The sequence below is a fragment of the Myotis myotis genome, unplaced genomic scaffold, assembly GCF_014108235.1.
Source record: "Myotis myotis isolate mMyoMyo1 unplaced genomic scaffold, mMyoMyo1.p scaffold_m19_p_3, whole genome shotgun sequence".
Lineage (NCBI taxonomy): Eukaryota > Metazoa > Chordata > Mammalia > Chiroptera > Vespertilionidae > Myotis > Myotis myotis.
Window position 1 is genome coordinate 113,786,830 of NW_023416335.1, and position 27,319 is coordinate 113,814,148.

A 27,319-nucleotide genomic window follows, 5' to 3' on the forward strand; every position below is an offset into this window, starting at 1 on the left:
TTGAGCCTGCTGTCTCCCGTCTCTATCTCTGCCTTTTATTGATAGTACTAGGGGCCTGGTGCACGAAATTTGTGCACTGGGTGGGTGTGGGGTGGGGGGGGAGTGTCCCTCAGCCCAGCCTGCCCCCTCTCACATACTGGGAGCCCTCAGGCGTTGACCCCCATCACCCTCCAATCGCAGGATCAGCCCCTTGCCCAGGCTGACGCCTCTGTCAGAGGCGTCAGGCCTGGGCAGGGGACCCACAGACCCCTCCGATTGCTGGCTCTGCCCCTTGCCCAGGCCTGATGCCTCGGCCAGAGGCGTAGACCCCCATCACCCTCCGATCGCCTGATTGGCCCCTTGCCCAGGCCTGACGCCTCTGCCAGAGGTGTCAGGCTTGGACAGGGGACCCCCATCTCCCCCCGATCATTGGCTCTGGCCCCCGCCCAGACCTGAGGCCTCTGGCCCAGGAATCATGCCTGGGCAGGGGACCCCCATCTCCCTCTGATCACTTGCTCCACCCCCCGCCCAAGCCTGACGCCTCTGACCCAGGCTTCAGGCCTGGGCAAGGGGACCATCATATCCCCCAATCCCCGGCTCCACCCCCCACCCAGGCCTGATGCCTCTGGCCCAGGCATCAGGCCTGGGCAGGGGACCCCCAGCTCCCCGCCCAGGCCTGATGCCTCAGCCAGAGGAGTTGACCCTCATCACCCTCCAATCACCAATCACCGGATCGGCCCCTTGACCAGGCCTGAGGCCTCCGGCAGAGGTGTCAGGCCTGGGCAGGGGACCCCCAGCTCCCCGCGGTTGCAGGCTCCGCCCCTGCCCCTGTAGGACGCCTCTGGCTGAGGCGTCCGGCCCGGGCAGTGGCAGCGGGGACCCGCAGCTGCAGCGGCCCCGTGATCGTGGGCTTTGCTTTAGGCCCAGGCAAGGGACCCCTAGCTCCTGGGACTGCCAGCTTCGACCATGCCCAGCTCCCATCGCTGGCTCCACCCCTACTTCCTGCTATCACTGGCCAGGGCGGCAAAGGCGCCTGATTCTCTGATCATGGCTGGGGGGCAGGGCAAAGGCGGCCCCAAGGCCGCCTTTGCCCTGCCCCCCAGCTCTTAGCTCCCCCCTGGGTTTCCGATCACTGTCAGTGGCAGGGGGCTTCTTCCGGCTTTCCCTTTCGCCTCCCTGCATTGTGCCTACATATGCAAATTAACCGCCATCTTGTTGGCAGTTAATTTGCATATAGCCCTGATTAGCCAATGAAAAGGGTAGCGTCGTACTCCAATTACCATTTTTCTCTTTTATTAGTGTAGATACTTCAAGTTTTAATTCAAATGACTCGGCATTCCAGCCTCCCTAGTCGGTCCTTGTGGCCCCGTGATTCTGCTGGCGTCAATGGGATGTGAAGAAGTGACATGGCAACATCTAAGTCATAATCCACAAGGAAGCTGCTTGTCCTCTGCTTGCTCTGCTTCGCTTCCCCTCAGGCTGAAACACACTCCTGCCCACACCAGCCTCAACCACACAAGCAGGGACAAAGGCTTTGGGAACAGAGCAGAGATGCATGACCACCTGGGCCTATTACATGAAAGAAAAATATCCCTCTATCATATTTATTCCATATATAAACCCCTGTATTGAGGACCACTTTGTTATAGCAATTTAGCTTGTACCTGAGCTAATTGAGGTATATAGAAATAGAGATTTTTTTGTTTGTTTTGCTCTGAGGTGGGGAGTGTGGGGCGGGTGGAGATAAAACTGTTTGACCATGAAGAGTTGTATTGCCTGTGGTACACCAAGAGGTGACCTTAAAAGAGACCAGGGCCAGAGATGTGAATTTGACAGCATAGGCAGTAGTTAAAGCCATAGCAGTAGATAGATAGACAGAGATCATGGAAAATGAGAGGAAAAATAGTGAAGAACAGCATCTAGGACAGACATTTGAAGGAGAGAGACACTTACTTCATTTTTATGTTACAGTCATTTGCTAACATGCCTGTTTTCCCAACTGACTATAAACTCTTCGGATTCATGGATTATAGCTTTCTCATACCTAAATAAAATATCTGGAATACTTTATTAATGCAGAACAGGCATTCAAAATTCTCTTAAGAATGGTACTCTTGAAATATTTTACATTTTACACTTTAGCAATAGATATACTTTCAATTTTCCTTTTCATGACTATAGACATAGGTCATACGAGTCTGTCTTTAGGTGCTGGGATTTAGAGGAAAGAGCAGGTGGGCCAGGTGGGACTGTGGCAAACTTGAGAGAGTTTGAGTCCAGGTGAAGGGGCAGCTGCCATCAGTCAAAAGAACAACACCACAATAAAAAATGGGCAAAGACACTTCACAAAAGAAGACATCCAAATAACCTGTTAACACAAAAAGTGCTCAATGTCACCAAGTAATCAGGGAAATGCAAATTAAATCCATAGTGAGATATCTTTCACACCTAGGAGAGTGTCTAAAACAACAACAACAACAAAATTACTGAATGTTGGCAAGAATATGGAGAAACTGGAACTCTCAAACATTGTTGAGGACAGTGCAAAATGGTACAACCACTTTGAGAACTATTTGGTTGTGTCTCCTAATGTTAAACTCACATCTGTCCTATGGCCCGGTCATTTCTCATGTAGGAATTTACCTGAGAGAAATGAAACCACCTCTGTCCCCAAAAAGACTTGTGCAAGGATATTTATAACAGCAAAAAGAGTGGAAAGAACCCAACTGTCCCTCAGCAGATAAATTAATTTTGGTATATTTATGCAAACAGAACACGACTCAGAAATACAAAGGAACAGACTACTGATACACTCAGCAACGTGGATGAATCTCTTATGTGGTACAAAAGCATCCAGACACAAAGACTCTACACTGTCCAACCCCATTTATATGAAACCCAATAACAGGCAAAGCTAATCTATGGTGCTAGAAGTAAAAAAGCGGTCACTTCAGAGGGATGGAGGAGGCAGAACTGCCTGGAAAAAGGCATGAGGGAACTTTCTGGAGTGATGTAAATGTCCAATATCTTGTTTGGGTGGTGATTACAGGAATGTATTCATAGTCAAAGATCATCAATTTATTTAAACAACAAAATAGTCTTTTATATTATTTATCCACATATTTCCTGTAACTCTAAGTCTGTATCATTTTGAAAGGGTATTTTCTTTGGATATGGAGTTCTAGGCTGATATTTCCCCCCTCATACAGCACTTTAAAAACATCATTCCACTGCCTCTGCTCTATTTACAATGGCACCAACTGTCACTCACATCCTTGTTCCCGGTATGTAATGTTTTTTATTTAATATTTCATCTTTAGTTTTGTTTTTCAGCAGTTGACTATGATGTGCTCAGATGTGGTTTGTCTAGTTGTATTTATCCTGTTTGGGGTTCATCAAGTTTCTTGGTTCTGCAGGTTCTTTTAAAGCCAATTTTGCAATGTTTTGGTTATCATTTGTTTTTCACATATTCCCCCCCCCCCCATCTCTCTCTCTTCTCCTTCTGTCAACCCAATTATGCATCTATTGAACTGCTAATGTAGTCCTACAGGTTACTGACACTCTGTTCATTTTGTAAAAAAAACCCCTTTTTTCCCCTCTGTTTTTTTGATTAGATGTCTGTTGGTGGTCTTCAGTTCACTCACACTTTCTTTTGCAATCTCCAATCTTCTGTAAAGACCATCCAGGGGGGTTTTCATTTTAGAGATTCTACTTTTGTTAGAAATTCTCTAACATTGCCATGAGATTCTTTTTTATAGTTTTAATTTCTCAGTTTACTTATTATGTTCCTCTTTTTTCTAGAAATGGTTGAATATCTATATATAAAACCTTAATATGCAAATAGACCGAACAGCGGAACAACCGAACAACTGAACAACCAGTTGCTATGACATGTGCTGACCACCAGGGGGCGCGTGCAGAACATGGTGGGCATTGGCCATGGCGGGATGGTGGAGCAGGTGAGCAGAGGCGCCAGACCAAGGTGGGGCGCTAGTTGCTGTCACCATAGAGCCTCTGGTGGTTACTGAAAATTCTTTGCTCCTGTGCTCCCAGTCCTGCCTGTCGGCACCTGGCATTGGCCCTGATCGCCCCTGAGGGCTTCTCCACCTTCCCTTCTCCTGAGGGGTGATCAGGGCAGCAGATGCCAGAGGGCTGGCACTGTCAGCATGTGGGAGCGGTGGCAGTGGGAGCAGGGCTGCCAGCAGACAAGGAACCAGGGGCCACAGTGGGAGGGGTGGGCAGGGGCAGTGGAAGGGGCCGGGTGGGGGCACAGAGGATGGGCCAAGACCCACCCCTGTGCCCACCGCAGCCTCTCGGCCCACAGTTCTTTTCAAGGTGCACGAATTTGTGCACTGGGCCCCTAGTGTTTATAATAGTTTTTAAATTTCTTATCTGCTAGTTGCAACATCTGGGTTATTTCAACACCTGTTTCAATTGACTTCTTTTTTGTTTGATTATAGCTGCTGCTTCTCTGTATGTCTAATTTTTAAAAATTATATGTTCAACACTGTGGATGATACATTGTAGGAAGTTTGTATTATATTGTCTTTCTTTAAGAGGTATTGAATTTGTTGACAGACAGATAAATCATTAGACTCCTTTGGTTCGGTCAGGTGTGTTTTTCTTCTTTGTTAGGGTCTGTCAACTTCAGTTTTCTTTAGTCTTAGAGAGACTTTTATCCTAGGTCATGATCTTTACTCCTTATGCCTGACCTTTCTCAGATCTTGACTGTTTGCTCAAGGTGCTCAGGAAGATCTCTCCCCCACCCCCACCCCTGCTGGGCTGGAATCCCGCCTCCTGGCACTGCTTGACTTCTGGTACCTCCATACAGCTCCCAGTCCTGCAGCAGCTGCCCTCTGCCAGGCCTCTCTGTGCAGGCGCAGCCCACCCCTCACCTGAGAACATGATTCCCCCCTCCACCCCCCGGCAAATTCCTGGGGGCCTGCTCTGCTCAGCTTACTCCTCTTCAGTGGTTGGCCTCACAATTACTTTAATCACCTTGAACACTGGTATCTGCTTCTGCAGGTCAGAGAGATAGTGGTTATTTCCTAGAGCACCTCTCTGTGCTGTGGGTGGTAAGAGCCCCAGGCAGAGAGCTGGGGCTAATGTGGGACTCGGTGTGTGTTTCCCTTTTCTTGTGGTGTCCAATGCTTGAAAACAGCTGCCTCATATAATTTGTCTATTTTACAGCTGTGTGGAGTGCGATCTGCCTGACCTTGGTGGTATCTGAATGAATAAAAATAATTCATAATGACATTAAACAAGAAAAATCAAATGTGAACCCTGACTAGTTTACAAACCCTCCTCTGAACTTCTAGCCCTCTAGAACCTTACTCAATACACTGGACTTAAATTATCTGGTTATATGTCCATCTCTCCAATACACAGGCATACTCTGAGGTCAGAGCCTGTGTTACATCCCTCTGTTACTCCTGGCACATAACGGGTATGTCTCCTGAGTTCAGTCAAGTGTATGAAGTGAAGCAGTAAATGTTCCACATTCAGTGATCAGTCCTGGGCTGGGGCTCAAGGTACAAAGAAAAACAGAGGGGGATCGTGTGCATGAGGTACTCGCAAGGGGAGGTGATGGCATCTGCATAATTTGTGGATTGTCATTGAAAATACACATTTTGCAAGATGCTCTTCAGCAATTTTCATGTCAGATGTATACAGTATGTCATGTCTTTCTCTTGCCTTTTAGTATCTTCCTGAGACACCAACTGAGATCTTGCAATAGGAAGGCAGCACGTGGTCATGGTGGAGTGAGATAAGGACCCAGCTGTTATTCCTCATAGTTATTTGACGTGGGGTTCTCTTTTCCTCTCTATAAACATGATTTATTCATCATTAAAATGGTGGTTGTATTATCTAGCTTACCTTTCTCCTAGGGTTGTTGTCAGGATCAAATGAAATAATATGTGAAAGGGCCTTGTAAACTGTACACCACTGTAAATATTAGATTTATGAAGTCACCATTTTATGGAGGCAGCTGACTCGGAATTTCAAGAAGCTGTTTTTCCTCAGGGTAAGACAGTGGCAGCCTTTGGTATCTTAAGTTATTCTAGTCAGTCAGTTCATGGTAGCTAAGGGTGAAATCCACAGATTTAAAAATATCAATGCTAACATACATCAGAAAGCAGAATTATCTTTATTCATAAAGGAATAAATATTTTAGAGAATCACAAAATAGATATCTTCATATAAAATAACTAAAATGTGCTATGCGTATAGATGGCAAAGAATTTTATAAATATAAAAAAAATGTGTTGCTGCCAATTGGAATGAATCATTGTCTCAAAGAGAGTAGCAGTTTTGAAGTCTTGTAGCTGATAATGTATTTCCCATGGCAACCAAACCCAGTCTCTGGTACATTTAAGGGAGTTTGCAGTTTTGATGTTACTGTGCGTGGGTAAGCACCTGTTTGGGATAGAAACTGAAATGACTTCAGAAAATTACATTTATTGAAATAAATCTAATCACGGCAGCTGACATCACTGGTTTGAACGTTTTCCAGCTCAGAACAAATATCTTTTCCCTACAGCAGAGGTGGGCAATTCCCAGACCTGGCTGTGCTGAGTGGTCAGTCCTGCGGAGAAAGCAGTATGTTTGAAGCTATGTCATCACACTCACATTTCTGACAGCAGACTAAGTCTGCTAGATCACACCTTCTTTAAGATAACACTCCCTGCCTCCCTGCAACAGAGGCTGGGGCAGTGATGGTACGTTTGCCCCGCCCCGCCCCCCCCCTCCCCCCCGCCCACCTCCACTAACGTTGCACAATGAGAAGACTCAACTCTGCCGATCAGAGAATTTTGCATTCCACAGATTTTGATATGTTGTGTTTTTATTTTCACTCAAAGTCAACATATTTTCTACTTTGCCTTGGGGTCTCCTCTTTAACCCAAGTATTCTTTAAAAGTATGTTCCAGGTATTTTCATAGTATTGATTTATTGTCTAATTGTGTTATAGTCCTAAACATTTTGTATTATTTCAATTCTTTTGTGTTATTTGAGGTTTGTTTTATGGTTCAAAATACGGTCTATGTTGCTCAATGTTCTGCGTGCGTTTGGAAAGGATGCTGCTGTTGGGTGGGCTGCTCTCAATGCCAGTGAGGCCAAGTTGGTTGACACACTGTGCAGGTCTTTTATACCCCTCCTGGCTGCCTGCTGCTGGTGCCAGCAATGCTGAGAGAGGAATGCCGAAGTCTCCAGCCATAACTATGGGCTTGTCTATTTCTCATTTTAGTTCTATCAGTTTTTGCTTCATGTGATTTGAAGCTCTGTTGTTAGGTACATAGATATTTAGTATTGTTATGTAATGGCCATCTTCATCCCTACTAATATTACAGGTCTGAAGCTTACTTTGTGTGACATTAACATAGACCAGTGATGGCGAACCTTTTGAGCTCGGCTTGTCAGCATTTTGAAAAACCCTAACTTAACTCTGGTGCCGTGTCACATATAGACATTTTTTGATATTTGCCACCATAGTAAAACAAAGACTTCTATTTTTGATATTTATTTTATATATTTAAATGCCATTTAACAAAGAAAAGTCAACCAAAAAAATGAGTTCGTATGTCACCTCTGACACGCGTGTCATAGTTTTGCCATCACTGACATAGACACTCTGATTTTTCTTTTGATTGGTGTTAGCATAGTACATCTTTCTACCTGTCCTTTTACTTTAAAGTTATCTGTCTTTATAATTGAAGAGGGTTTAACTGATGTGCTTAGAAGAGATATTTTTATAAATAAGAAAATATCCATTATGTTTGTGATCCCAAGATTAATTATTTTTTTCTGGGGTAACTTCTTAAAGTTTGCATTTTGACTCAGCTTTTTTTAAAGCTTTGAGAGGAAGGAAGATGGAAGAATCTAATTTGAGATAAGGGAATTGGCACCATGTTAAGCCCTCTCTAGTCTGCCTAATACTCCGCTAGATCCTATGCTCTCATCTCTGAGTGTGACAGGATTATTCTCCCCAACTTACTGACAGGCAATTCTGGCCCCATAGCACGGCTGCCAGTGGTCCTCCATTTTCATTCTCCCCTTCTTCCATAGTAATAATATAATACCTGGGCAAGGTATTAGAGCACATTTACCAATCTCTTTTTTAATGCAAGTTGTCTTGTGACTTAGTTCTGGCCAATGAGACCTAAGCTGAAGTGTGGTTCCTGGAAACTTTCCCCCAAAGAGAACACTCTCTGTTTCTTTGCTCATTCCTTCCTCCACCCACTACCTGCAGTGCAGATACGGTGGCTGTAGCACCACTGCCATGCCGGACCATGAGGACAAGGGCCACAATCTTGGGCAATAGAACAGTGAGCCATAAGCCTCCTGGGCCCCTGTGCACTCTGTGGCGCAGAACCATACCTGCCCCTGGGTGTTCCTCCTGACTTCTATGTAAGAGAGACATAAATTCTACCTTGAGTAAGCTTCATTCTTTGGGGAGTTTGTTTTTTGCCTCTGAACCCAACCCTAATGAACAGCCTGAGACCAATGAACATCATAAGTGTTATAGAATCACAATCTACTCCACGTTTGGACAGATCCATACCAGCATCTGTTATGGTTTTGTGACAAAGTCATACAGAACTGGAAGAAAAGGCTATTTTATTTTATCTGATTTTTTAATTAAAAATTACAAAAATAATTTGGTGGTGGGGCTGAGATGCCATGGAAAACTTACATACTGTGTGCAGAAGATTTAGACTTGGGTTAAGAGTAGACTCTGTCCCATACCAGTGGTATGTTCTTAGGAAAGTTACTTAATCTGTCTGGGCCTCAATTTTCTATAAAATAAAGATACCAACACCTACTTCATTGAGTTGTTGGAATGAATAAATAAAATATATGTGACAGAGCTTGGTAAGTACTAAGCACTATGTAAATATAAGGGGTTATAATTATAAAATTGGAAGACAAGTTATATGTATAACTCAGATAGGTAAAGTCATTACACATACAAACTCACAGTGGTGTTTGTATGTACGTGTGGGTTGCTAGTTACAAATGAGAATACATTGAAAAATCCATTCTAGCAGTAACTTAAAAACATAAAAAAACAACAATTTGTGGCATATTGTTACAAACATAGATTCCTATCATATCGTCACATCAAAGCTGTCAGAATCCTTTAATATCTCTTATTTTATATTATAAAACATCCCCGGTTTTTTGTTTGTTTTTTGTTTTTGCTTTAGTTCAATAGGCTGACTCTAGTCCAAATGTAGATTTAACCATTTGAGTTTCTGTACAATACCCAAGAAACTCTGCCAGAATGTTTGCTTTGTTCAAAACTGCTTTCTGTTTTAAAACTATTCATACTAAGTGTTATTAAAGTGTTAAATAGGGATAAAAAAGAAAAGTCCATCTTCAGTCTGAAGCTGGCAGAAAGATAAAAACCCAATGGACCTGGATTGAGGTGGGAACAGCCAGAGTACAGGTTATAACAAGTTCTAGAGAGGAAGTGGGCTAAGAGAGGGTGATGGAAGCCATGTGTGGAAGCAGACGACAGCCTTGGGGACTGGGACCAGTGGTCGGCAAATAAGACCAGAAGGAGGGCAGCTGAGGGGACTGAGAACTTCAAAGATGAGAGGCACTTTCATACCAAATTCAGGCAGTCACAGCTGTGAGCAGCCCGGAGGAAGGAATAAGGCAGGAGGCATGTCGTGGAATTAGTGCTGGCCCAGCTCAAGTTTGCATGTATATCTCAGCAGCACTTGTGTCTGGCTGGGAGAACATCAGGGCCAACCAGGAGTGTCAGCCAGAGGCTCCATCTGAACTAGCTATGCACTGCATCTGTTTCTCTGTCTGGTGGAATTCATCTAATATATTTTTTTAAGGCTCAGATTTTCTAATAGGGCAGTTTTGCTGGAGAGAGGATCAGTTAACAGTGTGAAGACTAAGGTCTCGAAAGGAGACCTGCTTCTAGGAAGAACATCTTATAAGTCTATTTCAGCATTTACACCTATAAGAGCAACCCTTCACTTATTCAATATTTGACTCCCAAATTTGGAGAATGACTATGCAAAAATCAAGGCTCAGATTTTAAAAATTACATTTTGGGGGAAATTCTAAAATTGATTAAAAAAAAATCAAATGTTAAACCTCTTACTAGCATTTCTACTCCTCCTTCCTTGGATGTGGTGCTGTATCCTGGCTTCCTTTCACCCCTCAACCACTTAGCTTGGGGAAAGCTTTTCCAAGGACGGACCCAGTAAAGGCCAGCTCCAAAGACAAGGCAAGAGCCATCATCCCTGGAGGGTGACTTATGGATGAAGCTCTCAGGAGGAGAACCAGAGATCCCTTTCTCCACAGAGGATACAGCGTAACACCACTGACAACAATTTTCAGCCACTCCACAAGGGACTCTACTCTTGGACCACAAAAATATCATCCCAAAGTACACGCTGGTACATATTTGGATATTATCTGTCTCTTGTCAGGTGTGTGTGTGTGTGTGTGTGTGTGTGTGTGTGTGTGTGTGAGAGAGAGAGAGAGAGAGAGAGGGAGAGAGAGAGATTGAGAGAGCTAGAGATTTAATTTCCTCTCTCTATGGCAACCCTAAATTCAATGAGATTAAATACACCATAATCTTTTACCTTTATTGACAGAATAAATATAAAAAAGGACACTTCACATACAGGTGAATTTAGAACAAACATCAAATCCTATCAAAATTTGGTCCATACTTTTGAGACTATATTGCAGGAAAATAATACTAGAGGAAAAAAGTAATTTGCAAATAGTACATTTGTTGTTGCATAATAGCAAAAAGTGGTAAAACCCCAAATACTCAAAGGGGAAGAGTAGCTGTGGGGGTTCTGACCAGAGTATGCCAGAGGTTAAAGGCCCACTCGCCATATGCACGTGTGAGGCAATGAGACAGCAGTATTACTCTGTTAAAGGCCCCTTTGCCCTATGCATGTTTGAGGGCAATGACTCAGCAGTAGCACTATATGCACTGCCCAAGTGCACCATTATATGACCTGCTTATGTTAATATAACACAGATGTCACTAATTGGCACAAGGCCTCTTTTGTTTGAGTGAGTATATAAGGTGCCACTGACCAGCCAGTTGTTGGCTGCTTTGTTCATAATAAAGTATGTCCCACCTACCTATAGCCACCCATGCATTCTTCCAATTTCCGGTGTCCAAAGGGGTCAAGTCCCTAGTGGCGGAACTTGGACCCAACAGTAGCTTATTCTAGTTTACAAGTATGATAGAATATTTTATAACTATTAAATGTCAAGCATGAAAAGTTTTTTCATACCATGAAAAGATGAATGAGGAAATGCAGAGTTTTCCTTTCTGTAGGTGTGCAAATGATTAATGCCTAAAAATGATTGTGGCACCCATTGGTCCAGGGCATATTTACTGGGGTAGCAGGTTTCAGTATGTGCTCAATAATTGTACTCCTCCCCTTCTTCCATGCATCTACCCAAATCTTAGTTGTCCTACAAGGCCCATCTCAGATGGCTGATCCTCTACAGCCTTTGGTTGTAAGCTTGAGGACACGAGTTGCATCTTAGTCACCACTCATGGTACATAGCATTGGTCCACAGCTGGCCCACATGGCGCCTTTGTGCACATAGAAAAAAGCACTTCTCCATGTGGGTGGCAGCAGCCCCATGCCAGCTGGGGCACAGTGGGCTGCAGTGGGGCTGCCTTTTAGCCCCTTTCAGAGGAATGCCCTATTGCAGGCTATAACCTACTTTTTGCAGCTTCCTCCCCTCTTCCAAGTCTGAATTTACAAGCTTTAGAAATTCCTCATTTCTATTTAGAGATAGGCTTGACCATCTCTCTTTGTCTACCATCATCTGTAAGTCAGGTTTGTAAGCTTAATTCTGTTTTCTCTCGAGGGAATACCTTGCAGGTCAAGACACTAGAATTTATGAACTTCAGTTAATGTTGAGCCCATATTCCCCTGGCTTTCTACCCTCACAAATGCAGTCTCTACAGTGGCTCAGGCACTTGCTGCCTAAGTGTCTCCTGGGGCCGGATACTGGGCTGAGTGGCCAGGCCACGGGCTACCAAGGCCATCCGCCCTCCCCCTACCCATGGCTTTTTCATTTGGCAGGCGATTTCTGCTTCTATTCTTAGCACTAATACAGAAATGAAATAAGACAAATACAAAAAACTCAGTGTAATCTTTGTGTGGTTCTTGCTGCATTTAGAAGCTTCTGGAAAAGACAGAGGGAAGCTGCACTGGATTTGGCCCACCACACCCAGCTAGGTCAGGGTGCACACCCCCAGGTCCAAAGCTTGGCCACAGGGTGCAGACATCTCTCTGGGGAGGGATTCACCGTAGAGTGAAAGACAGCCCCCTCTGTTTTGGGTGGAAGGCACTACTAACCTAATAGTTATGAGTCACCTTTTCAGGCTGGAGGAAAAGGCGCTGGATGGCTGGGCCTGCTCTGCCCCTCTGCTCCTGGAGGGAACCACCCTGCATATATGGGCTGTCCCAGGACTACAGTGGGCGGAGGAAAGAGAAGAATAAGGGGATATAGACTATGTTTATCTCAATTTTGCTGACTGCTTCTTGGGAGAAAAGAATAGCAGGTTCTCAGGAGTGAAATGGGATCAAGAAAGGGAAGATAGCAAATACTTGGTCTGATTTTTGGCTTCAAGTAAAAGCCCCAGAGTCTGGGGACCATCCTGTCAGTTGTGAGGTCTCTCATGGTTCAGACTGAACAGCAGACCAGGAGTTTGAATACGAACCTCAGCATTTGATCCACCCAAATTTGTGTTGTTGGCCTAGTGCTCTATCAGAGAGTATTTGGGGCAGGGCAGGCAGCCATGGAACACTTGCATCTTTCAGAGCGCCTCGCGTAGCCCACCACAGCTGGGCTGCTGATCCTGGCGCTCTGCCTGCCCAGGGGGGCCTACACGGAGCGTGGCCTGTCACAGCACAAACAGATGGATGGATGGGCTGCCGTCTGCGAGGAGCAGAGTCAAGGCCTGATTAGCTCCACTGTGAACTGTTATGAAGCTGCTTTATAACTAGAGACATAAAAAGTATGGCTCCCTGCAAGGCTGCCACAGCCCACCGTCGTGCTGGTAAGACATTCATTTGTCTAGCAGCTTTGCTCTGGCTTATTACATGAGGCATAATTGCTTTTGTTACACATTCACAGGTATCAGGAAAAGACATTCTGCCCGCTCCTCATTTTCAATGCCCTACTTACCAACTTCATCCCTGATGTTGGCAAGTTCGATTGACAGCTCTTTTTCTTTCACAAGGGCACTTTCATTCTGAAAAAACAAAACGAACACTGAGAGTCCCCTAGTTTTATGCTAGATAAGCACTTCCACATGTTTAATTAATGAATCATATTAAGCAAATATTTATAAGCTTAAGGAGAAAATTTTCTCATTATATAAGCATATAAAAATATACAAAGCCAAGTCTTATTTATTTGGATCACATTCAAAGTGCAAAGCTTGCATATAATATTAATACCACCCGTGGTTGTGCTTTTCTCCATATTGCTCTTGAATAGATCACCCTTCAATCCTTTTTGCATCTCTGTGTCCTTCACATTAATCTACTGTTATATATTATCATACATTGTTAATTAGCACTATTATGAGATTTTTTACTATGAAAATGCGCATGTTGTATTTCTCTGAGGGGCAAATGCTTATTTTACTAACTGCCTTCTTAAACTTGCCCTTTCATCCAAAGATGCACGGTCAGCTCCCTAATGAATAATGAGCGCAACATATAACATAAAACATTTCTCTTTGTAATTAGACCAACAATAAAACATAAGGCTTCAGAGTGGTTTTTTTTTCCTTCTTTTTTTTTTTTCTGGTGTGTGTTGAATTCTGTATCAATAGAAGGAATAAGAAGAAATCTCTCCCTTGAAGTATCATTTAGTAAAAATACATCATTTGTAACTAAATAACTGCTAAGCTAGTTGCAAACAATACATTCTATGACACAAGAGAGAAGTAGTTGAAGCAATGCTGAACATATAATCTTCGTTATGAGTCACCATAAACGTTTACCTTTCTTGTGATTTTATTACTACTACAATGTCTAAGAAAGATGTGCCATGTAAATTCTCTTCAAGTGAGAGATCCCAAAACATAAAGTCTCTATCATTCTGTAGAATGTACTCCAATCCCAAAGCAAACATTTCTGAAGAGGAGATATTGGCTAAAATGTGTTCCAAATATCTAGCATGAGTATCACCGGGGCCTTGTGAATGCTCTCTCTTTATTAACCCCCTTTGACTCTGGTTTTATCACCTCCGAAGAACCTGTGTCAGATTTGAACAGACAGTTTTCACAATCTTGTTTCTGTGTCTGCTGCGTTTAGACCTCGGTAACACCTGTGTCACTTTGGATTAAGGGAAGGGTTTCAGTTTATCCAAAAGGCATTTGCTAGGCAAAGTCATAATTTCATAATGTTAAAATAAAACTCTATTTGCAGAATAAACTGAGAGATATTTGGGGCCCAGGTATCAACAGTCATTAATTAGCTCATGGTTCTCTTAGGAACAATGTAGCAATGATATGTCCTTTGAGGGACAATGGGCCCATCTCTTTCATGGAGCTCCCGCCTCCCATCCCGGCCCAGAGCATCCTCGCCTCCCCTGAATTTGAAGCCTAGAAATCCCACCTGGGGTGTGTGCTTTCCTGATCACTAAGCCTTGCTGCCTCTATGCCAAGACCATGGTGTAGGGCTGTCATGATGGGCTATAAGTTAATATACGTGAGGTCGTTAGAATGGCGCCTGGCACTTAGCAAGCTCTCCACAGGGGTTATGTGTTAGCATCACTCCTCTGTTTCCTTTTATTGTATTTGTAACTAGACAGCATCCTATAGATAATAGGTGCTTTTCATATTAACAACCAAAATGTGTTTAACATTTTTATGCCAATCTCGTACTGTTTTTTTATTTTTTATTTTTTATAGCACCTTCCTGGCTGTGCCTGATTCTACTCCAAGTTCAAAGGCAGAACAGAACAGGGAATGCATTTTAATCAGGCTGATCACAGTGACCATATGCTTGTTCTATGCGATATGGCCAGATGACATTCAGCTTGTTACTACCAGTTGAGAAGATCTGGTATTCTGGAGAGGGTAAATCCCAGTATTCACTCTACAATAATCATAATCTCATGAAAAAACCAACTTGTTTCTACTACCCAGAACACTTTTGAACACTAATATTCTTAGTTCCTAAGCACAGCCAGAGGATCAAAATACTGTACTTTTCAGACCAGAAATAGCATCACTCAAATATTCACTCCCAGAGTGCAGAGAGGTGTGGGCACCGAGGGGCGGTCAGAGAGGTGTGGGCGCCGAGGGGCGGCCAGGGAGTGAACAACCAGAACTTAACAAACAACAAACGAACGTGTATTTCTAACCCAAAGCCAGTAGTTCCCTCTGCTCCAGGTAGTAGCCCTTGGGAAGAAGCCCCGAAGGGAATGTGAGCATGCCTGGGGATCTCCCTGTCATACCAAAGCCCTGGCCACTTTCGGCCACCAGGGAATCAGAGGTTTTGGGAAGGAGAGGCCTGAAGGTCCTCAGCAGGGAGGAGGACGGGCCTCAGCTGGGGACAGCGCTGACTGCCCTGGAGATGGTCCAAAAAGACTCTGGACTTGATCGCTTTGGGGAAAAGCTAATTCTGATATCTGTGGCCAGGCCTGTCTCACTCTCTTTGTTGTAGGAGAAACACAAGTGAGAAGAAAAGAAAGGGAGGGGATGGGAAGAGAGAAAAGAAGGAAGGAGAAATAGGCAGGAAGCAGGTGAGACTGGAGACCCTGCACCTGCTCAGGGAAGCTGAGGCGGTTGAGAGAGACTGAGAAGGAGAATGATCCCATCCACCCTCATCCCCACCCCTTTACAAGTGCAGGCGAGAAAACCAACTAGTTTGAAACTACAGTCATCAAATGGCTTGCCAAGGAAGGGTCAGCTGCCTAACATAAGCCACAAACACGATGCCTCAAATGTTCATATTAACATGAACCTTCCCAAACACTTTCTACGCGCCAGGCACTGCGCCAGGTAAGCCCTATACCTCATGACTCCTCCAAATTCAGCCAACAGGTCCTGGGTTTTTATTTGCCTTTATGGAGGACAAGACTGGGGCTGTATGGTTACATAACCAGCCAAGAAGTGGCAAATACAGGAGCTTTAACTCAGAATTCATACTCTTCATCAAACACTAACACACCGAGATTCGCCCCTCCTCCCATGCTTATCTAGAGGTAACATCAAGGTTCAAACTGCATTGCTCCTCAGATGGGCTCCTAACACTTCTTACCACGAAGATTTCCGTGTCTGATGGGAGAGAGGCCGTGTCAGCTTCTGACCACTGTTTCAATGAAAAGCTCCCCAGGTGTATTCACCCCCCACCCACCACCTGAACCACTCAGATTTGTCCTTGGTGTTGATTTGTCTGTTGGGTGACAGGACCTTGGCAGTGTAGCCTGCATGGGGCTGTACCTGCTGAGTGGGTAGCTATTCCGCTTTCCTTGTTGGCTTTCCCCAGCCCCCTCTGATGGCCTCTGAGTGAATATATTGCTGCTGGGACGCTGGCGCGGCCACGCTCTGCTGCCGACAGCCAGCCTGTGCAGTTTGGCGACAGGCCTTCCCTAAGTGCTTGTTCTTGAAACACCCACTTTTCTAATGTCTGAATTCTCTGCATCAATGACGCTGGCTTTTGTTTTCTGCTGGCCAAACCGGAATGACGGGTGCTGCCCTGCCATGCAATGACCAAGGCTGTGACTGCAGGAACACTGTCCTGGGCAAGCAGTGAGCTTAAAGGGGCCTTCACTCTCTCCTCTTTGCCTCAAAAAGTTGTTCTCCATCCATCGTGGTAAATAGATCCCAACAGCTGCCTTGGTAGGCCCTCAGGTTCTGCTCAATACCCAGGAGTGAGGCTGCCGCAAAGGCTCCCGTGGAAAGGATCTCGTGCCACCACACCCCTTTGGTGCCCCAGCTAAGCCAGGTCCGGGGTGGTGACATGGGGGATGACTGGAATGCGATCCAGGCCTCCTATTCGGCCCAGTGTTAGGCGAGTGCTTCCCTACATGAGGGATGAGAGGAAAATTCCTACCTGGTGCCAAGCACATGACTCCTGCTTTCACTCCAAAGGGCTAAAAATAGAGCTCAGGATTAGCCATCCCAACCATCCTAGTGATACAGTCCAGAAATCGCCAAGTCTAAGAAGGCCACCCTCTGTTCATTGTGTGACAGGCTTAACTGGAACGGACCCTGGAGAACATTCATCTAAGTCCATACCAGCAGCTGTGTCTTATCAGCTACCTCTCATATTTGGTCACGGACTTCTGCTTTGCACTCTGAGTTCTCTATTCCCTCCAGTGTGGCACATTGCAGCCACAGAGGAATCCAAATGAGCTGACCCATGAGCCCTCCAGTCTCCCCTCCATGAGCCTTCAGAAGACCCCCGAGAGTCTGCTAGAGTGAAGCCTACAGTTCTCAGATATTACTCCCATGGGGCTGCTCCCAATCTCTGGGGGTTACAGACGCCTGGCAAAGCATAGGACCTGCTAATCATTCCATTAACTTCAAGCAACTGGATGTGTGGCCAAGCCCAGGCAAACCTGCGACACTCTCTTATTTTAACATGTGAACCTGGTGGTAACAGGATGTGAACAAATCTCTCCTGGTTAACATCATCCACGTGATTCCCAGTGGGCACCAGCAGCTAAGCCCCTCCTTGAATTAGAAGCCAACAGAACAGACCGTAGCCAGTTTTGCTCAGTGGATAGAGCACTGGCCTGCAGACTAAAGGGTCCCAGGTTCAATTCTGGTCAAGGGCACGAACCAGAATCCAAAGCAGTTGCAGGCTCCTGACCCTGGTCTGGGGCATGCGGGAGGCAACCAATCAGTGTGTCTCTTTCACATCAGTGTTTCTCTCTGTCTCTCCCCTCCTTTCTATTCTCTCTAAAAATCAATGTAAAAATATCCTTGGGTGAAGATTGTAAATAATCATCATCATCATCATCATCAGAACAGCCTATTTATTATTAAAACTGAATGTTGGGTGAATCTGAGGTGCTTTCACCCCAACTAAACCAGAAATAGGAAATTTATATAAAACATTGTATTGAGTGCCCACTAAGTGCCAGGCAGACATGCCAGGCAGGATATTTCTTCCTTCAAGGAGCCTTTGAGTCTCCCAGGGTCAGTGAAGGGGTGAGCGATTATAAAACAGCGCAATACAACTCGATGGGGCAGGGCTGGCAGGAAGATGTTCCGAGACCAGAGGACGAACAAGCAGGTGGATCTGAAGGCCACACCCCAGGCAAAGGCCAGGGGAACTGGGGCTCTTTCTGGGAACCTGTCACCCACTTCAGAGGGGCCCTTCTCTTTTCCTCACCAAGGTTCTGCCTCTGGTCTGATTCTCCCTGTAAGAGTTCTTGATTGGCCACAGGGTTACTGATGACAATTTCATAAAACTCACTGTCGTTCTGTTTTTATCAGCTCCTTCTTCCCCAACTGATATTTTTTTATAGGTGGGCATATATATGTAAAATTTAAGCATATACATGTAAGCCAAACGACTCCCAACTAATTTTTCCTATCTTTTTAGCGAGCCCCCAAATCAGTGAAGATCAGGAAAATTCAGCCACATGAGTTGAGCCACTTTTTTTCCAGGTTAAACAAAAGACCCAGACAGGAAGCTGAAGAAGAAATCTACAGAATTTTGGTCTTTCAGGAAACATCCTCATCCTTTTGTTGTGAATTTCTGAAATTCAAAGGGACATGCTCATGAAATTACAAAGAGATTAAGAAATGTTTCATTCTTCCCAGAATCAATATTGCTTTTCACCCCGGGTTCCAGGAGTACAGGTTATGGTTTAATTCTACGAGTTAGAACTGGGTCAAGTAGGGAAACATTTTCTTTTGTATTTCAAGACGAAGCAGCCACAAGAGGACACAACAGATCTTCTAAGTCTTCAGCACTGTTTTCACACCACATTTTCAGTATCAGATGATGGAGATTGGCAAGATTCATAACATAACCCTATGGAAATTCCTTTGGGAGGTGCCTGACCTTTCGTCTTTCATTTTGGTTGTTATGGCTTTAAGGCAGCACTGATGCCATGCTTTGACTTAATCAAGGAGTATTATTATATTATTACTTTCACATACAATTAACCACAGGCCACTGTGTTTTTGTATATGCCTCTCTATGCAGAAATGAAGTTTAATATAGACTGGTCAAAGGGACTGTTTTATTCATATTAATATTCTCAAATACATGTCAGCGTCTCCTTGTGTGAAAAAACGAGCAAAACGTATCTTGTTTTAAAAATCGGAGAGACTAAATTTGAAGGTGCTTTGCTCCAGCCTTTGCCCTTCTGCATGGCGGGGAGTGCCAGTGGTGACAAAATGACCGGCTTGCCCAAGAGGCTGCCATTAATTTGGGGGTGTCATGCCACACCTGGATTGCTAATGGTCAATTAGAGACCGCAGAGACTTCCAGGGTCCCAAGGAGAATGAATCTGAGTGCAAAAAAGTAATACTGAGAAATTTTGGATCTCAGAGTGAGCAAAAGGAAGGAAACTTAGCCAGGCCATGATTTTTAATCCATTTATGTATCACTTAAGAAGTTTCCTGACCTTTCTAGTCACTTTCCCAAATTAACTACTGTCAGACCACCCACACATACCTGAGGGGGACAGGAGGTGCCTTCTCCCAACTCCCACCACTACCAAGAATTTAGAGAAAAGGCGTATAAGATTAGCCTCTGACATTATAGGCAACCCAGAAAAGATTAGGGTAGAGATATGCCAATTAACCCCAAAGAAACAAAGCGGTAACTAAACCAGCCAGGTGAGTTATAGTGAAAAAAGCAAAGCAAAGGGAGCTTAGAAAAAACAGGCACCAAGGTAATAACAATCACATAGCCTCTCAATTGCATTGATTTCAGGCTTGAAATCAACGCCTAAACAATGTGGCTCAGATTCCATTCTTATATCAAAGCTTCCTAAGAAGCTAGACGTTGACTTTAAGAGAAATAACATGTTTCTCAGGCAGATGAGCATTCCTTGTTTTTCACTGTTAAAAAGCACAGTGGCATTCTGGTTTATACAGCTAGGTTATTTCTCTTAATAACTCAATGTCCATAAGAACAGGCAGCTCTGGCAGGTTGAGGGTAAGGAGGTCTGAACCCGCAAAACTGCTGGCTTGCTGCAGAGGCAGGCTGAGCCTGCAGCTTAATGTACTCTTTGGGATCCATCTGGGTGTCTCAAAGTTCTTCCTGGATTATGCATTTCCTTTAAAAATACCTGTAGAACACGTCTTTCTACAAATCGCTGCTCTGCTCTGTGGTTAAAAAAGGGCCCTGTAATACATCTGTCCAAAAGTAACCTCACAGTGGGAGCTGATCATAAATTCCTAACTGAGCAGGTCATGGTGGGTAGTCACTCCCCAGGCCTATAAAAAGGTTTATCTGTGCCTTAAGTAAGCCCTGTTCATTGCTCTTGTGCATCTATATTAACACACTAGAGGCCCAGAGGCCCAGTGCATGGATTTGTGCACCGGTGGCATCCCTTGGCCTGGCCTGCGGGGATCAGGACAAAACCGGCTCTCTGATATCCCCCAAGGGGTCCTGGATTGCGAGAGGGTGCAGGCCAACCTGAGGGACCCCACTGGTGCACAACTGGGACCGGGGAGGGTTGTGGGAGGTTGGCCAGCTGGGGAGGGACCACGGGAGAGCTCCAGGGTGTGTCTGGCCCATCTGGTCTGGATTGGCCGGACCCCAGCAGCAAGCTAACTTACTGGTCAGAGCATCTGCCCCCTGGTGGTCAGTGCACATCATAGCAACTGGTCAAATGGTTGAACAAGCGGTTGGACACTTGGCATATTAGGCTTTTATTATATAGGATGGTCTAACTAACTGAGCCACTGGGCCAGGGCAAGTAATCCTCTTCTTTAGGCCTCTTGGAGGCAGAACCACCCTCAAGGGAGCATATAATCTTGGGAACTATCCTGTACCTTACTTTCTTCCACATGCATATAATCTTCCATACATTTCCTCCTTAATTCCAGTTGCATAAGGAAAACTGCAAAACTGTCATTTTCTGGAGAATTTGAGATCTTTTTTCTGGTAGTGTCTTCAGTTTGGTTCAAATAAAATTATTAAAATTCTCTACAGGTTTGGATGTTTCTTTCTTAACAGCTAAAAATCCCAAGATGGACCCCACTACTTGTTAACTCAAGTTAAAAAACCTGGGTCTGGCTTTCCGCCTGGGAAATAATTCCCCACATTTCCTATGTGCTCAGACCCCACTGCGTTTACTCGCAGCTTTCACACACTGGGCTAAACACCACTACTCAGGTGCTCCTTGCTTAGAAGTCCATTCCTTCTCAACAGTTCATGAAAACTCCTCCACATTTTTCCAAATGAAATTCGTGTTCTACTTTTTACAAGAAAGCTTGCCTATAATTCCACACTAAGTTCTCTTTTGACTAGATTCCAGAAACACATAAGATCAGGGCCACAGAACCTCGCTTAATTATACTACACTGTTGTACTAATGTTTTATTGCTCTATTGTTTTGTTGCCTGCTCCACTTGTAATTTCTCTGGAAAAGGTAGTGCAACCAAATAAGTTACTGCTAATGTCCACTGGGCAAAATGTGCCTTTTAAGAATTCTTTGAGAGTCCCCACAATAAGTAGGCACAGAGTAAACCAGCAATAGTCGATGAATAGGTTTTTAAAACGTTGAAAACACACAAGCACAATCAGTTTTTAATAACCATTTGTTCATCTAACACATTCATATTTATTTTATACCCTAGGAAAGATTCTATAGTTTCTCCCAATAAATTAATGCTAAAGAAGCATTTTCAGATTTCTTTTTCTTGGCCCCATCTCTGAAACCAATTACTTAAAAGTATCTCATTGTCATTTTAGAATCTCTTTAGCTGCACTATGATCAAACTGTTAAGAAATTATTTTTAGCCCATCTGGTGTGGCTCAGTGGTTAAGCATTGACCTATGAACCATGAGGTTACAGTTCGATTCCTAGTCAGGGCACCTGCGTGCGTTTCGGGCTTGATCCTCAGTAGGGGGCCTGCAGGAGGCAGCTAATCAGTTATTCTCATCATTGATGTTTCTATCTCTCCCTCTTTCTTCTTCTCTCTGAAGTCAATAAAAACATATTTTAAAAAATTATTTTTATTTCTCAAACTTAAGGTTTTAATTTTGTATCCATATAAAGTCTGAGGAAATATTTCTTTTTTTCTTTTTTAAGGGTTATTAAGCTTGGCTAAAGTAACCAGAAACAACTTTAACAACATTTTTATCAGGCCTCTTTCAATGGCGATGTGATGAACTAAGAGACTTTATTATGGGATTTAAAGGAGTATTGATTTCCAGACTTGGAGATTGTATTGGAGTCCCATAATAATCTTAGTATGCAATGCCTGGCCCAATAGGTAACCATTGACTAAACAGACGATTTGGACATACTGCCTGTGAAGTTATCCTGAAAAATGGGCGAATAAGTAAAACAATAATTTTTTTAAAATTTAACAAAAGAAAGCCCTCATTTCCTAAAGTGAGCACCCCGCTCGTGAATACATACCTACAGAATCTCCATCAAGAATATTATTCTAGCCAAAACCGGTTTGGCTCAGTGGATAGAGCGTCGGCCTGCAGACTGAAAGGTCCCAGGTTCGATTCCAGTCAAGGGCATGTACCTGGGTTGCAGGCATATCCCCAGTAGGAGATGTGCAGGAGGCAGCTGATCGATGTTTCTCTCTCATCGATGTTTCTAGCTCTCTATCTCTCTCCCTTCCTCTCTGTGAGAAATCAATAAAATATATTAAAAAAAAAGAATATTATTCTAAAATATGGCAAAGAGAAGTCAGGAAATGTGGGTATAAACATGAGATAGATGCAGTATAAGCTTTTAATTTTTCATCAATAAAAAATAATTTGCGTTAGGTTGAATGTTTCAAAGCCAGATTATTTGAAAGTTACTTAAATATCACACTGCTAAAGAGATGAAATAACTTTTGTAAAAATATATTTTTATTAATTTAAGAGGGGAAGGCAGAGAGAGAGATGGAAACATCAGTGATGAGAGAGAATCATGGATCAGCTGCCTCCTTCACACCCCGTATGGAGGACCGAGCCTGCAACCCAGGCATGTGTCCTGACTGGGAATTGAACCGTGATGTCCTGGTTCAACCACTGAGCAACACTGGCCAGGCGAGATGAAATAACTTTTAATTATCTTCCCCAACTAAAAAGAATGACACAGGGTTAATTATTTTCAAGAACTTGATTTGAAATAAATAAACAAAAAGGGTGGTTTCACTTTAAAATATATTTTTCTCAATACAATTATAGCTTCTATTTTAAAAAATTTTGTATCAGGTTTAGGAATAGGAACATAATATTGTACATGTAGCAAATCTGTCCTGTGTCATAAAGCTTTCTTCAATGCTTTTCTGTGACCATTCCTTTTGAAAGAAGGGCTTACTCACTTCAATGTTGGATTTGCAAACATCTGAGTGCAAATGTCTTATATTTCTATTTTTGTTAAAAAGCATATAAATGTGTATATAAATATTTTAGTTCATACTCATTGAAACAGTTATTTCTATTGGAACAAAAGTACTAGGTGAGTTTAACAATAACAGTTTAATTTTCCTACGTGGTTCATAACCCGATTTTAGGTCACAGTTATAAACAGACTGATAACTAAGACGTTCCCAAGTGACCCCTTGTAATGAGTTTTATATTAAGCCATGTATTTCCTTCACCTGGTCAAATGCTGCATCTCCAGCTATCTCTATAGCTGACGATTCCCACCCCTTGTTAATTCCCATTTCAGGCATCTCTGAGCAATCCCAATGAGCATGAGAATATATCACACAGACAAGATTTCTGGCTAACATATTTCTAGTAGTAAAACTAAAAGCATATCCTAATCCATCTGCAAGCTCGTAGGCAAACGTCAAAAGCAAAGAAAAGCTTTGTGTTGAAACTGTCATACAATTCTCACGTGTATTGTACTTCCAGGTCCCTGGCTGTGAATTTCCTGCCACTGATGATGGAACACACCCACAGACTCTAGCGCTTAGTATTCCCCTCTGTGCTATTCACCCCAGGTGATGCAAAGAAGCCCAGAGAGAATGACTGTACTGGCGCTTTCTGCTCTGCACTTACGCATAGGAATTAAAGGATGGATGCTGTTTGTAAAAAAGAGTAGTAAACTTTCAAAGTTAGCAGTTGGCGGAGAGGGACATGTCTAGCTAATCTAAATTCCTCACCAAAATATCTTAGGTCTCACAGGTGCTTTAAAATGCACTGGGAATATCCCAAGGGTTTCTTGGCACCTGGGGTTTCAAGATGTTTGAGCAGAGCCTGACTGTTTGAGGGAAATGCAACAGTTCCCTGTGGGACTGCAGGATACAGAATTATGTAAGGCTCTGCAGAGTGGGCGAGACCAGCGCGCTGGAACCAGTAAGGGCAGCCTCCTGCTCACCAACAAAGCGCACACACAGGTGAGGGGAGCTGGGCAGAAGGGGCGCTTCTGGCTTTCCCTCTGCCCTTTCAGAAGAGGAGAGGGAAGGAGAGAGAGGGAAGGCAAAGTACCGTCTTGTCCAGGCACTGAAGGCAGATATAAGGCTTGCAGCAGCAGTGGCCCATCCCGGCAGGTTGGCTGGCAGGGAGACCTCCTTCATTCAACGTGTCAGTGGCAATTCCTAAGGCGAGGTAATGGCTCAAACGAAAGGGGTGCGCGGCTGGGAGCTGTCACAACTTCCATGTGGTCCCCTTGGCTACCTTATTTCTCCTAATAACTTCAGGAATCCCGGAGCCAGAGGAACAGGAGGAGGAGGAGGGGCTCCAAGCGGCGGCGTTGGGATCCTGCTGCGGGGAGAAGCAGCAGCGCGGGAGCCAGGAAGGGAGGGGGCAGGCGGAGGGAGGGTCACTTTGCCTCGGGAATCCTCAGAACGAAGCGAATCAATAGTCGCATAACAATGGAGCACCTACCAATTGCCATCTCCCGGAGAGGACGGCCAGCCCGCCCTTACCGGGAAGGGGGTGGGGGTGGGGGCGGAGGCTGCCACTCCCATCCCTGCCCGAGTGAGGATGCGCCCTTGCACCACGCAGACTCGCCTGGAGAGGACTCAGGGAACACAAAAGAAGCCTGGCAGCCACGGGTAGTCGGCGCTGAGGACTAAGGACTGGGCTGCCACAGGCTTGGCTCTGCTCAGACTGTGGCTTTCAATTTTCCTGAGAAGTGAACATACTTATAAACATGATGTATCTGGCCTTTCCTTTCCTGTAACTCCTCCTCCCAGGGTATTGGTTGCCTCTGGGAATCACCAATTGCTCATTTTCAAATTTGTGTGCCATGAGCAATTTTTGCCTTGCTTGATGAAATTTTTATATTAGAAATACTAGAGGCCGGGTGCATGAATTCGTGCACGGATGGGGCGGGGAGGCGGGAGGTTGGCTGGGGGGGGGGGGGGAACAATTTGCATATTAGGCTTTTACTATATAGGATAACTGTGAAATTGGTTGCCCAGGCAGACATTCACAAACCTTTCAAAAGTGGCGTAAGCAATTAAACTTGGGGTTGGGGACAAACATTTCCCCTGGGCATATCAACAGGAAAGCCATAGAGGACTTGACTTTTCTGGGCAATTTGTAATCTTGAAAACAGTTAACAATAAAAAAAGGTAAAGAGCAAAGGGTTGTTTTTTTTTGTTTTTCCTAAAGAGACATGGCCTTTAAAATATATATTTGTGTAATCCTGAAAGTAAAAGATGTGAATAATAATATTTATAAGATTAACTTTGTATTTCTTGATTCTTCAAAGGAGAAATCCTGAAATGCATCATCTGCAGAAACATACAATTGCATTTTTGCCCATTTAATTTGCCAAAGACTCTTAAGTAGACAACAATTGTTAAAGCTATCTAATTTTACTAACTTGAGATTTTCCAAACAGATTTTAATTAAGTAGCACAGACTATTTAGATTTGCTTATACGACAAGGATATTTGGTGATCAAATAAGAACAGACTGAATGTTTGCCCTAAACTTGAAAGAATAAACTCAAACCTTTTTTTTAACCAACAGGTAAATTAGCATAGTCCATTAGGTGGGCAACATGCCTGTCCCTGTCAACATTTTAAATGTCCATACACTTTGAGCCATCATTTCCACTTCTACAATAATACACACAAGAATATGCAAGGGTGTATGTGCGAGGATATTCAATTTAGCATAGTTTGTAACAGCTTAGAAATGGAAAATACTCTATAGATACACAACACCTTCCCACTGTATGGGAAGGTGACACATTGTTGAGAAAGAAGATAAACTTATAAAACAAAAGGAAAATTATATTCATATATAAAGGGTGGCCCAAAACAATGTATACACACTCTGCATGATTATAAAGTCAGTGTTTATTAACATGCAGTTCAATTTAAAAAATGTAAAAGAATCTACAGAAATAAGTAACCAGCAGTCTGATCTCCGTATCCATGTCTGTTCAATTTTGTTTGTTTATGTATTTTGTTCTTTAGGTTCCACATATTAGTGAAATCATATGGTACTTGTCTTTCTCAAACTTATTTCACTTAGCATAATACTCTCTAGGTCCATCCACATTGTGGCAAATAATAAAGTCTCACTCTTTCTTATTGCTGAGTAGCATTCCATTGTATGTGTGTACCACAACTTCCGCATTTATCCGCTTGTCTATTGATGGGTTCTTGTGTTGCTGCCATATTTTGGCTATTGTAAATAACGCTGCTATGAACATAGGAGTGCATATATTCTTTGGAATTAGTGTTTTGAGTTTTTTTTTAAGGTATATAACCAGAAGTAGAATTGCTGGGTCATAAGACAGTTCCATTTTTAATTTTTTAAAGAACCTCCATCCTGTTTTCCATAGTGGCTGCACCAACCTGCATTGCTATCATACTGCTAGTTTTCTTGAATCAGGACTCAAACTAGGTACACATATCACATTAAGTGTTAAATCTCTTAGGCCTCTTTTATCAACAGCAGTCTTCCCCCGCTACCCCCACCGCCTCCCCACCCAAGCCATTGACTTGCTCAGAAATCGAATGGGGTGGCTTGGAGAACGTCCCACACTCTGGATTTGCCTTTTCACTTCCTGGTAATGTCATTTCACTTTTTCTTACATCCCTAAAAGTGAAATCTAGCTCTTGAGGCTGGATGAGACTCAGGCTCTATTTATTTGGGCAGCAATACTGGGATGTAATGTTGTGGGCATCGTATCACATCTCAGCAGGAAGCACAGGATGTCTGGACATTCCATTTGTACTGACGCTATTGTGGATCAG

General features: G+C 43.7%; 1 protein-coding gene across 2 annotated transcripts in view; it reads right to left on the reverse strand.

Moving 5' to 3' along the window:
• MTUS2 (microtubule associated scaffold protein 2) overlaps positions 1-27,319 on the reverse strand; it is a 554,541-nt gene that overhangs the window by 38,177 nt on the left and 489,045 nt on the right. The window contains exons 1-2 of one of the 2 annotated variants that reach the window (XM_036300895.1): positions 24,588-24,720; positions 13,174-13,240 (exon numbers count right to left, since the gene is read on the reverse strand). In XM_036300895.1, the coding sequence (XP_036156788.1) occupies positions 13,174-13,240; positions 24,588-24,641 (121 nt within the window). In that variant the 5' untranslated portion in view covers positions 24,642-24,720. Of the gene's footprint in view, positions 1-13,173; positions 13,241-24,587; positions 24,721-27,319 lie in introns of those variants that run through there. The other variant, XM_036300894.1, reaches the window with a different exon arrangement.